The sequence below is a fragment of the Clavelina lepadiformis genome, chromosome 2 (assembly GCF_947623445.1).
Source record: "Clavelina lepadiformis chromosome 2, kaClaLepa1.1, whole genome shotgun sequence".
In the NCBI taxonomy this organism is placed as follows: Eukaryota; Metazoa; Chordata; class Ascidiacea; order Aplousobranchia; family Clavelinidae; genus Clavelina; species Clavelina lepadiformis.
This window is the reverse complement of record NC_135241.1, coordinates 699,030-711,996: the sequence shown is the minus strand read 5'-3', so window position 1 is coordinate 711,996 and position 12,967 is coordinate 699,030. Positions and strand designations below refer to the sequence as shown.

The 12,967-nt window shown below is 38.6% G+C and overlaps 1 protein-coding gene across 3 annotated transcripts; it reads left to right on the top strand.

Moving 5' to 3' along the window:
* Positions 1–4,569: 4,569 nt before the first annotated feature.
* Positions 4,570–12,941, top strand: LOC143447060 (uncharacterized). Of its 3 annotated transcripts, none has more exons than XM_076946985.1 (16): positions 4,571–4,826; positions 5,756–5,907; positions 6,075–6,248; positions 6,358–6,491; positions 6,598–6,701; positions 6,910–7,104; positions 7,352–7,513; positions 7,706–7,855; positions 8,019–8,168; positions 8,862–9,011; positions 9,112–9,261; positions 10,098–10,247; positions 10,350–10,499; positions 11,080–11,232; positions 11,428–11,586; positions 12,487–12,941. In XM_076946985.1, the coding sequence occupies exons 1-16, from the start codon at positions 4,727–4,729 to the stop codon at positions 12,621–12,623; spliced, it is 2,370 nt and encodes a 789-aa protein (XP_076803100.1). In that variant the 5' UTR covers positions 4,571–4,726; the 3' UTR covers positions 12,624–12,941. The 3 variants fall into 3 exon arrangements, with proteins under 3 accessions (XP_076803102.1, XP_076803100.1, XP_076803101.1); XM_076946986.1 differs by having other exon boundaries at positions 4,573–4,826; positions 11,083–11,232; XM_076946987.1 differs by lacking the exons at positions 9,112–9,261; positions 10,098–10,247 and having other exon boundaries at positions 4,570–4,826.
* Positions 12,942–12,967: the final 26 nt, after the last annotated feature.

Here is a 12,967-nt window from a genome sequence, read left to right as displayed (position 1 = left end):
TATTTATAACATATGGAAAGCCTGGTTTGTAACTTACTTGCGTTAGCCAGAAGTAAATCCAGCACTGGGTTTCAAGCCATCCATACAGAGTTTACCGAAAGAGCATGTTAAAGGTTTGAAACTTGAGGCCACGAATTATCACAGAAGTGATCCATGGAAGTGAAAATTATAAAAAGATGTTCGTCAGAGTTTTTTAAAACCCGATCGCAATCGAATGTTCGATCAAACTCTGGCTAGCATAAGAAACGTCATAATAGGCATTATTGGTTAAAGATTTATTGGCTTCGGTAGCCACTGTCTCTTATCAAATCCGTTAGTCAAGCGATTGATAAAAAACCATATTTGTATAAAAATGTTTGTTATTTTTAAATCTGGCGCGATTTTAAATTGGAAGTCAAGCGACGAAGATTTCCCGTTTCCTCAATTCGAATTCCTTGGTGGCCACGGCATTGCACCCGCCCTGCTTCATGATTTACTTTGTTACGTCACACTCTTGACACAGTCACAATCAGAAGATAAGTTGCTTATATTTCCAAGGTTTTCGACGTATTATAAACTGTGAGATGATTGCTATATTAATTTCGTTAAAAATGTAATATCTAATAATAATAAGATTTAGATCACAGAGTTAGGTGTGGAAAAGATAGGACAGTTTATTGCTTGGTTAAAATTAGTCAAGATTTCGAACTTGTGTTAGTTATTTTTCTTGGTGGGATAACGTGAATCCACGTGGAAAATATTTTAAGGGTTGGGATAAAAAATACGAAATAGAATAACCGGTCCAATATACCCATGCAACCCACACTAAATAAGCCAGTGCTTGTGTAGCGTTCACCACTCTTTCCGCTAGGTGGCGGCAGTAAACCACGTTTATTTGCCCAAACAATTATTGTGTTGTTTCTCGTCATTGCCTGTTCGCATTTCGATTGAGTAGTATTTTAGACAAGAAGGCATAAAGACGATGTTTTGAGACTTCTCTTCTCGTCAAGTTATGCCTGTGTTTCGGCACATGTTATTCGCCAATAAAATATTATCAAGTTAGCCGCAGTGGTGGACCAGGAACAGCTCAACAACACTTATATATAACGTAATGTCATTTGTTGCGTTATACATTCTCAACACAACTGGGCCTACGAGAGATGTGTAACCGATATCACGTGACACATGGAGTCATGGAGACCCGGTAAAAGACGGAATCGGCAGGGATTTTAAGTTCATTCAACCATTGGCCTAGCCCTAGATATTGATAACATCTCTGAAATGAATTTTGAAAACAATATTCGATTTGACATGAACGGGCTCCACAGCCCTATTCATCCATTTCGTTGTGGCAAGTCATATTTGCCAAATAACCAAGTTAATGTGTTTCAGCACAAACCGAAAACAAGTCAGGAACTTGATTGAAACATAACTGCTTTAAGCATGAGTGTAGTTTATTGAAGTGCTATCTTTATTGTATTGTCTTATGATGTCTGTTGGATCGCTACCTCATGGTTTTGACATCCGGGTTAATTGAGTCTTTATAGAATCGTGTTTGTTACCAGCGTGCTAATGATGAATACAATACAAAATTAATACAAACACGACATTTGGCGACGAGGATAAAATAAATGATCGAGATCTGCTTAAGTTAGTTACTAGATGAAGAAGTCGTGTGTTAGCTAAGTTACTGCACGTAATGAAAATAGCCTAGCCTTGGAATGGCTGAAGAAAATGATCGACAGCAAAATGGAATACTTGCTAATCCTCACAGGAACGGTGATGCGGAAGTTGTTGCCAGAAACATGAGGACGATTTCGTGCGATATGAGGTTGTTAAATATGATGTTCATGGAGACCCACACAGTCTGCCTTAAAGATGGAGAAAGTGGACCAGATCGTTAAATCTTTGCCATGGCAGTTTCATAGTTCTTCTCCAGCCAGACCTCTCCTAACGGACTATCTTCTTACCACCATCATGTGCTTCTTTATACCTGCAATAAAGAGTTAAGGGAAGTGGGAAGAGGGAAAATGGGGGGCCCGGAGGTTAAGGAGTCGTTCGAAGATGAAGGTCGGGAAGTTCCCGGGAGGCAGCGAGAAGTTGAGGGTTGGCTAGAAAAAGCCGGTGGGGAGGTTGAGGGTCGGCCAGAGGTTGCAGGTGGGGAGGTAGGTTTTTGAGAAGACATTGAGCTAGACATATTGAATTGAATCGAGTTTGGAGAATATAGAAAGCTGAAAAACAAAAATATATCACTCAAAACTTATTATCAAACAGGCTGCCCAATAAAAATATTCATCTAATAAAACAGCACTATTTTCTTTGCATTTATGAATGTAAAGCCCTCTTCAAAGTTAAACTAAAGTTTGTTTCAACGGCAAATTCCCTTGAATGACGAAGGCAATTGGAAGCAAATAAAGTCACCGAATTGTGATCAACGTTGGGGAAGGGTTTGCTGAAAGTACTGAGTTATAGTTTAGTTAATCATACGCTATAAAGTTAGATTAGGCCTTCAAGCAAGTATAAGCATTACGTGTGACTTTCGCCGGTGAAACAAACACTTATTTGCTGACAGATTTTATTATTTTCAACGATTTTATTAAACGATTTAAGCTGCAAATCTGCTCACGCTAATAGCGCGCTGTCTATCTTTAACCGAAATTTATCCGATAAATCATCAGCGAAAAACTACATTTTGGGGGTTTAGTTCTACAGCACTGGCCTTGATGCACGAAATCAAGGCTTGATCTCTAAGTAGATTGATTGACTACAAAATACCATGATAAGGAATGCTACGTTTTAGAAAACCTCTCCGCTACAAACATTCATGATCACTCGCAAAACACGTGTCACAAAAAGCGCATCTAACTCAGCTCTATGCAACTAAACATGTTTCTAGCTTGTGACCACGTCCTTTCCAACATCTTGGAAGCTGACTGACTAAAGACTTTGGAGTTTGAGATACACGGGAGTCGAGCGCACGTGAGACGTGGAATGTTAATCACCTTCAAAAACGTTGATAACTTTCGAAAAGGCGCCTGTTAAAGGTGAATGCTCCAAACTTGTGGAATGCGTTTTGAACCCAAGAGTCCGAAATACATCAAGACCCAACAGAAGCGGTGCTTGCCAATGTCGAAAATACATGCGCGATAATTACAGATTTTGTTATTTGACTGTGGCGTTGTGTTGTGGGCATGTTATGACTTACGTTTATAATCTATGAATTTGACAAATAAAAGATATTCGACAGCGGCTCACTTTGATTATATTTCTTTAAATGTTTAAGCGTTGGTATTTGTACAATAATAAGTAGTTTAATAACTTACAGATTAGTTCTAATTTTTTCGAATTAAAATGCAATAGTCAGCTATCTATGATAAACATTTCTATAGATATAAGACTACATTCAATCATTCAATTTATTTTTCGTCAAAAGTACGATGGGGACAAAAAACAAACCGTTTGCTACTCGCTTAACACGCACCAATGAATGGGGAAAAGGGGCACAATCAAAAGGCTTAGGACATGATGAAAAATATTTAAAGTTATAATTGCTGGTAACAACTAGCACGGCCACTAAGCTCATAATTAGTTGAATCTCTAAAACATAAGTTAAAAAGGCAATGTTAAGCAGACAAGCAAGTGGTTTGTTTAAGCAACAAATGATTGAAAATTACTTCAATGCCGTACGTCAGTAGACGGGGAAAGAAAATCCACCGTAAAGAAGACAAGAGCCCGGGTTCCGGCGGCCATAGCGCTAATGAAGGGTGTTGCTGATGAACCTGAGTGTATGCAGCTGAATGCGCACCAATGATTGTCTTTGGAAGATGTGAATGACATTGCTGCTCGTTGCATGGTGGAATTTTCCCTGGTACATTGACAGTGATGTACGGAGCCAATGCTGTCCAATAGATGTTGGTGCTGAAAGGACTTTAGACAGGACCTCTCTTATTCCAAAGCTCAAAACTTGGGTGGCGCTGGTGGTGACGTCTCAATCCAGTAACTGGTTCCAGTCTTTAATTTTGAAATATATAAAAGCAGTCTGCAGTAAATATCCAACATAGTTATGAAATGAGCGTTGAAAATTCACAAGTTACTTCAAGATCATATCACATCAAGGTCTATCAAGAATAGGTGGACACGATCGAGTCTCTTCGTATTAGCATCAGACAGTCCACAAAATTCTAAAGAAAATTTCCATGACTATACCTTACCATTGTTACGTGATAGAATGATAGATGCATCATTGATTTGCAAAGATATGATTGAAGCAACATCCGGTGAAAGTAGGATAAATGTCTCGCAAATATAACAACATGCTACTTGATTGCTGCTTGCGGCCCATTGCAACACAAGCCTCACAAAGCGGAAGTACAATATGATTATATTGTAGTAGTTCGCGTGATAGTTATTGGACGGAAATCCCTTTTATGACATCATTAAGCCCAGTTCGCATAATGGGAAGGAAAAATTCAATGTTTAAACGTTTTTCGCGTAGAACGTCGACGTCATAAAACGTAAACATACTTTTACGTTCGACAGATCACGATGGTCGCCGTTTCAGTGACTTGCACTAAGAATGAGTCCGATGTGAAATCAAAACATAACTTCATATCGGAAGTTAGAGCTAAGGCAGGCTTAACAAACCGTTAACGTCAAGCTGTGGCAGTCAGGACTGATCGTGTTGAAAATTTCTATCCAGACAATTTTTCTTGCGTTTAACGAAATTCCCGAGTTTAAAGATAGAAATATGAAGTTTGGTGTCTGCTTAAATTTGAATGTAATTTTTGGATTTATTTGCGCGTTTCAATGCGCGAGTGCTCGGGTGTTAGAGACCTACAATTTCACAGGTTTGTTGCAAACAACTTAACCTAATGTTTTAAAAATCTCTGCGGAAACAGAAAAGATCTGTACAAAGAACTTCTATGACTTAGCCAAGTGTTATTGAACCATATTATTATTTTAATAACTTGTTATCGTCAAGTCACTGAATATATATACCACAGTCATAGGATATCATTATTTCGATTAAGCTTGCACCAGCTCTATTATATATTAACATTAAACTTTATTCATTCATTTTTTTCATTCATTTATTTTTTCGTCAAAAGCGCGGTGGGGACGAAAAATCAAGCCATTTGTTACTAACACGCGCCAATGAACAGGAAAAAGTGACAAAGCCGAAAAGGCTTAAAACGTGCTCAAGAGAAATAACGTTGATATTTGCTGGTAACAACTAGCACGGCCGCTAAACCTATACTTAGTTAAATCCATAAAACATAAGTTGAAAAAGCGAAAAATTAAGCAGACTAGCAGGTGGCTATTTTTTCAAAGGCTGATTTTATAGAAACATGGCTAGAAGTAGCACTCAAACCTCAAACACTTTTTAAATATTATTCCAGAAAACAAATTGCAGGACTCAGATGATGATAAACACTTGTCAAACTACAACAAGTATATTCAGACATACGCAGGGAATAAAGGGAGTAGGAAAAGGTTATAGAACAGCATTAGTAGAGAGCTACGTGAACGAAAGCATCGTCAAAACAACATTTTCCACAAAACTTCAATTTTACTTCAACGGAATTAAACCAGCAAAATTTATGTTTATCTTGTTAAAATCATGGCATGGGTTTTGCGTGACAATGCACACAGAGCTGAAGTATACGCGTGATGCCAAATTCGTCTTTACCAAAGCTGTTTATTTAGCTTTTATTAAATTAAACGCTTTCATTGAAACGGCAACGATATGAATTTAGAAATAAACGTTTTTGTGCAGATTCGATTCGAACAGCGGTGGTGGACGCGCATAACTTGGCGAGGCGCTTGGTCAATCCACCGGCACAGAATATGAGAATAATGAGCTGGGACAACCAACTGGCCAGGCTTGCCTCTCAATATTCAAAGAGATGTTTATTTAAGGATAATGAGGTAATGACGTGACATAATCGTGAGGTCCGATTTCCTTTTCAGGGCTCAGCTGAACGCATTTCGATCACGTGCTTTTCCTCGCAATAAGAGCACGAGATCGGTTCGGCATTGGTGACAGTTTGCTTCCGTCATGTTCTGACGTCATGTTTTGTCTTTTATGTCCCAAGCAACGGTCGCACAGTCGCTTCAAACCACCCGGAGAAAATATATTCGTCTCCCGCGGACTTAACTTCGACCGAAACTACGCAGTGAGATCGGTGGTGGACTGGGACGCCGAAAAAGCGTACTACAGCCTTGACAATGGCTGCCAGGATAACCAAATATGCGGCCACTACACACAAGTATACTTAACTGCAAACAGTCATGTTTTAAAGCTTTTCCGACGATGATAATTTGAGCACTGTTAAGTGCAATCATGTTACGACATGTTATATAACAACTACATCGCAGGTGGTATGGAGTGACACTTTCAAAGTCGGCTGTGGCGCCTCAAAATGTACAAGCATCAACGTACGCGGCCAGGAATGGAGGGATGCCACTGTATTAATCTGCAACTACGGCCCCAGTGGCAATGTAGTGGGCAGGTCGGTTCTTGTGATTATAAAAATCTTTCATGCCTGCACAGCATCATCATGTTAACCCATACAGCAAATAGTGACATGAGAGTGGTTTTATATTCACTCGGTTTAGGCTTCCTTACGTTGAGGGTCAATCCTGTGAAGCATGTCATTCGTCTGATCGTTGTGAAAATAAACTCTGCACAAACCCGATGCGAGAAGCCTCAGTGCCACCGAGTAAGACTATGTAGAAAGAATTAAAGCACTAAAGTTTACGTCTTGACATAAATGCTTTTGTTTCAAGCACGTTCGTGTATCAAGAACAAAACGATCGTAATATAACATCGCAGCATACTCCAAACGTATCTACTGCACTGATGCTAAGCTAAACGCACAACAACAAAAGATGTCTTTGTTCCCGTTAAAATCACAAATTTATTAACAGCTCCAACATGGACGGAATGGGGCCAATGGACCGAGTGTTCGGCGACTTGTGGTAGAAATGGCGGAGCTCGCACCAGAAGAAGATCTTGTAGCACGACCGTGATCTCAGACTGCACCGGCGCGTCCATAAATTACGACATCTTCACTTGCGTCCTCTTGCCTGACTGCCCGACTGGAGGTGGTGGCCCCAGCACAGGTAAGCCGACTAACGCGTGCATGTCGTCATACAGAGGATTGTGCCAAATATTTCTTAATGTACCAGCGAAAAAAACGTAAAGAAATAGAAAAATTAAGAAAAGAGTTTTAACGAACAAAAGGTAAATGACAATGACGGAAAAACAACCTAAAAAAACCTAAAAAGCATGAGTTTAACAAATGAAAGACAAACAAGAACAAGAACTCGCCTGAAAGCAACAAACCTACTCCCGTCATTTTGTCCACAGCCTGGAACGCTTGGGGAAGATGGAGCGAATGTTCCAGATCTTGTGGAAGTGGAAGACAATCCAGGACGCGAAGATGCTCGACAGGAAACGTCCGCGATTGTTCTGGAGGTAACCGGATGAACTTGAGATGCAACACCCAACCCTGTGTTACAACGTCAGCGGGTACGTCATGCGAGCTTTCAGAAAAGATCTTGCAAGTATTTGTGAGCATTAGGTTATATTTGGTAAAGACTTTCACAACGAAAAACGCCCGTCATTTACCAATACCGCCTCATACTGTAATTCAACATTGCTATGTGAATAGCAACACGATTTATGCTGACTGGTGTAACTTATCAATTGTTCACTTTTAAGTTTGGCGAGCGTGGGGTAGATGGGGCGATTGTTCTCAATCTTGTGGCGGAGGAAGACAATCTAGAACACGGACCTGTTCAACAGGAACTAATGGCGACTGCTCCGGAACAAACCAAAGTTCAAGAGCATGTAACACACAAGTTTGTCCAAGTATGTGATCAATGAAGCACTCTGAGTTCAGAGTCTTTTTAAAAACCAACTGCTGTATACCGCGTTCTAATACCGATGCAATACGTTTTTATCAAGCTTCGTTGTTTGCAAATCTTTCAATTGTTGAAAAGCTACAAAACTTTAAACTTATCACTGTGCGAAGGCTGGCGACCTTGGAGTGCATGGGGTACATGTTCCAAGACATGTGGTGCAGGACAGCAAGCAAGATCACGCACCTGCTCCACTGGAAACGATCAAGACTGCAGTGGAAGAAATGAGATGACGTCACGATGCAACACCCAGGATTGTCCAAGTGAATAAATATTTAGAAAAGCGTACAATATAGGCACAATAACTCCACTAATGACACCAACTTATGTTTTACATTTAGTCGAATGGGCAGCGTATATACAGTAGTGGCTAGCGTTAGGGTTAGGGCTAGGGTTGGGGTTAGGGTTAGGGTTAGAATTAGGACTAGGGTTAAAGCGCTGTGCTTACAATGTCGCCTCCTGTGTTCAATAACCATTGGCGCTACCGTTGTATTGGCTACGTCGTTTATGTCGCTTGCTCTCGTTCAGTACTCCCGATGGACATCTGGTCAACAATCGCTTGCGTTTCAAGTAAGGTCCGCTTCTTGATACGGATCAATCATCCAATCACTAACTTGAAAACTTTTCGCTGAGACAAATAAATTGCTTTATAGAGTATAGATATATTTATCATGAATAATAGATAAATGAATAAATTGATAGAGAATCTTTTTTTATTTTGAGAACTTTGAACTTTGTGACTCTAACAATTCAAGTTATTAGAACCTATGCAGTATTTATTACAATGTAACCCCACATTCACATCATATAAAATTATCGTTCGTTAACATCGGAAGTCTACAATAACTAAAGTTATTGAGACCTATATTGCAACTTTAACAATGTAATCCAATTTTTTGCTCGTAACATACAGCATCATCATAATTTAACAACCGTAAATGCATATTGGTTTAAAGCATGGCGACCTTGGAGTACTTGGAGCGATTGTTCAAAATCTTGTGGAAGTGGAGAGAGAAGCAGATCACGAAGTTGTTCAACAGGAAACAATTTTGATTGTGATGGAAGAAGTGAGGGGACAGAAGCATGCAACACCCAGGATTGTCCAAGTGAGTAAACATCTCAAAATTGTGCAGAGCATTATAAATTACAACAACAAACCAGTTTTCGAAAAGTATTTGTCCTATAAAAATTTGTGGTCATTTATAGCATGGCTTAATTGGAACAACTGGAGCTCTTGCACGACATCTTGCGGCGGTGGTACAAGGACAAGGAGAAGAAGATGTTCAAATCGACGCAGAAATGATTGCACAGGAAGTGATGAGGAGAGTGAAGCTTGTCAAACTTCACCTTGTCCAGGTAAAAGACATAACGCTCGTATTAGGTTTAGTTTTCAATCACATTCAGCAGAAAAAGCTTCTGATAATGAAAGACATCAAATATTTTATACTGAAATAAGACACAGACGCATGTGTTCAAAAAACCTCGTCTAATTTACTCACTTAACTGACTTAGCTTTAGTCTAATGTATAAGTTAGCTCGTTTTAAAAACGCAAATTGTCCAGCTTGTTGTCTTATATTGATTCAACGCATCTCGCACAATGTATTCATATAACATGGCATGCATTGAAACCACATAGACAACAGGACAATACATTACCAATAGGAAAAACACAATAATATTCACGTATTATGAACATTAATTAAAGTCCTTCAGACTGCTATGGTGCTATATTGTTTGCATTGTTGGAACAACTTTTTATTTTGCTTTTATTTCTAAAGATCTTCGCTTGATATTTGCATGATTTAAATTATATTAAGTATCTCCTATCCAAAATGGCGTCACAATCGCATTTGATGATGAAACAACAACAACAAAACCTGGATCATCAGGAATATGTTTTGATTGCAATCTTGCAATGCTCATGATTTTCGTTTTAATTTCAATAGTTGGAAATAGAGTAATTATTGCAACGTAATGCCAGCATAAAGCAGGCTAACACTGCATAAGAATCTTGTATTTCTCTCTGCTTGTTTTCAAAGCAGGAAAAGTTTAAGTTTGATGGCGCAATTGTATGCATTTTCAAAAACCGAGCAACTATTTTTGAACATACGAAGTTTTGATTTGTTGCTTGAAAAACATTTGGTAATTATTTATTGATTTAACTTGTCCACGTTTTGGTGTTTGTTGTCAGACTGGCTCCGTTGGAGTACTTGGAGCGATTGTTCCAAATCTTGTGGAAGTGGACAGAGAAGCAGATCAAGAAATTGTTCAACAGGAAACAATCGCGATTGTGATGGAACAAATCAGACGACAGAAGCATGCAACGTCCAGGATTGTCCAGGTGAAGAGCGTTGTGGAAAATTTTTTAAATTGAAAATATTGCAATACCAATATTTTTAAAAAGTATATACAGTACTGTAATCCATGCTTTTTACATTTTCAGCATGGCTTAATTGGAACAACTGGAGCTCTTGCACGGCATCTTGCGGCGGTGGTACAAGGACAAGGAGAAGAATATGTTCAAATCGACGCAGAAATGATTGCACAGGAAGTGATCAGGAGATTGAAGTTTGTCAAACTTCACCTTGTCCAGGTAAAAGACATGAGGATCATATTAAGTCACAACTCTATGTCAATAACTTTCATTTCACCAAGGAAAGAGGAAGTAATTTTCACTGTAAAGTGCGGTTAAGGTTATGTTCAGATATTCAAAAGGCAAAGAGCACATTGTAATCTCTCATTTCTAGTACATTCTAGATTATAGAAAGGGTGTTTCTAGATAATTCAAGTACTTGGATCTCAATTATTTCTTTGGCTGTGGATTATCTGGGTCACTTGTTGCGCGAAATAAAACAGAGCCCATAGGTCATGAAATGACAGGTGTCCTTGCCATCCAGCCCCTATAAAAGCCTTTGCGTCATGACGTCATGAGCAATCGAAATGGATATTTACAGATTGTAGGGAACATATTTTAAATAAAAATTTTTGTAGGAATCAACCGCGGGATAGAATTGTAAATTAGAATATGGTAGCTGTGCTAAGATAGTTTTGCCTCTTCAAAACAATCCAACAAATTTAGGCTATTTCCGGAAAAAAGTAAAAACAACTTACCGGTACGCTAAGAATCATAGAAGAATCAAACGAAATGATAAAACAATGATGATGCCTGTTAGCAGAATGGTTGAGTTGGAGTCCTTGGAGCGATTGTTCCAAATCTTGTGCAAATGGAGAGAGAAGCAGATCACGAAGTTGTTCAACAGGAAACAATCGCGATTGTGATGGAAGAAGTGAGGTGGCAAAAGCATGCAACGTCCAGGATTGTCCGAGTGAGTAAAAAGAGTGTTTAAGAGCCAAATAGTTATTTGAAGGTGTGTGTACATATGTTTCAACGTAATTTAGCTGAAGAATGATTTGACACTTATGCAACGGCCCACCCCCAATATGGCAACAATATATGCAACAGTTGAACAATTGAAAATATTTTTATTGGATTGCATCCTGACGTGGTAAAATTTTCGTAGCATGGGAAGCATGGGGAGCTTGGGAGAGTTGTTCCCGGACTTGTGGTGGTGGAAGGAGGACTCGTACTCGTTCCTGTAGCACAGGATCAAACAAGGATTGCACTGGGGTTGCGGAAATTGTTGAAGATTGCAACACGGAAAACTGTCTTATTCCTACTGGTAAGCTATAGCTATAAACCGTAACAAATGGAATATTCTAATTGATGCTATCCCATGAACTGTAATGGAATTAACTAGTGCATTGTAGGCCACATATACAGTCCAACGCTCTACCAACTGAGCTATGAAAAAGACGAAAACCGTAATGTTAATGATTGGTTTGATCTTTGCGTATTTTATCTGACGTTTTATAACTTAATTTTATTCGTACTTCCTACTCATTCCAGCAGTTGCTTGCAGAACTTTTCATCTTTTTAGGATTGTTGGCTTCGGTAGTTGAAGGCCAGACATCGAATGTTTATTTTCAGACTTATTTTGAAAATTAAATTATTGGAACTTAAACAGAATTGAGCCTCATAACCAGAATTTGTATTTGTCCAATGTTGTTTGAAGATTGTAATAAGCTAACTGTACACAGCAGCTTATATGAGAAAGGAGAAAAGTCTAATGCATCTGAATATAATCATTGAAATTTCGAAACGAAACTGTCGCCCAAAATCATTTTGTTACAGTTTCGATAAAAGAATATGAGGTCCCACCGAGATTTGAACTCGGACCGCAGGATTCAGAGTCCTGTGTTGTAACCGTTACACCATGGGACTGCGGTTACTAAAAGACATAGAAAGTATTATAAATTTTGTCATCTGGACACTCTCTATTATTAAGTAATTTAAAAGCTTTCCTTCGAACCGGATTCAAACCAGTGACCTATGGTTGTCTGCGAACTCTTGTCACTACAGACCACCGCTTTACCAACTGAGCTATTGTAGGGATGAAAACCAAATAGTTCAAGTTAATGGTTAAATTGCTTTAGTATATTTTTTCTGAGTTTATCGTCTACATTAAGATAAAACTCCATATGTACTTACTACTCATTGCATCAACTTCTTTTCATCTCAGGATTGAAAGATTTGAGTGATAACCGTCACATCATGGCACCAAGGTTGCAACATGCCATTAAAAGTAGCAGGTTACGTTTAGTAATCTGGAAACTTTCCATTGAAAAGCAAGTTAAAAGTTATCCTTTGAACCAGTGACCTATGGGTTTCTGAGAACTCTCGCCAATACAGTCCACCCCTTTACCAACCGAAATAACGAAGAATCGAAAACCGTAAAGTTAGTGATAAATTTTAGTTTTTGAAGTTTCTTTTGACTTTTTATTACCGGTCTTTCTGTGAAAATGAAAATTACTTTATTGGAACTTATACAGAACTTAACCTCATAACCAGAATTTATTTCCATTCAGAGCTGTTTGGGAATTGTAGGAGGCTACATACGTCATTGAAGTAAATATTTTTTAAAGCCTCTTGTTTATAATCGTTAAAATTTCGAAATAAAATATTTGCCCAACATCATTTGATTTTTATTTGGATACGAAAAT

What these genes read in the sequence shown, in the direction of transcription:
- LOC143447060 (XM_076946985.1), top strand. Translation starts at nt 4,727, where the DNA reads ATGAAGTTTGGTGTCTGCTTAAATTTGAATGTAATTTTTGGATTTATT. An exon ending in AGAGACCTACAATTTCACAG is followed by an intron (nt 4,827 to 5,755) that starts GTTTGTTGCAAA and finishes GTTTTTGTGCAG; the next exon opens with ATTCGATTCGAACAGCGGTG. An exon ending in AGGTGGTGGCCCCAGCACAG is followed by an intron (nt 7,105 to 7,351) that starts GTAAGCCGACTA and finishes TTTTGTCCACAG; the next exon opens with CCTGGAACGCTTGGGGAAGA.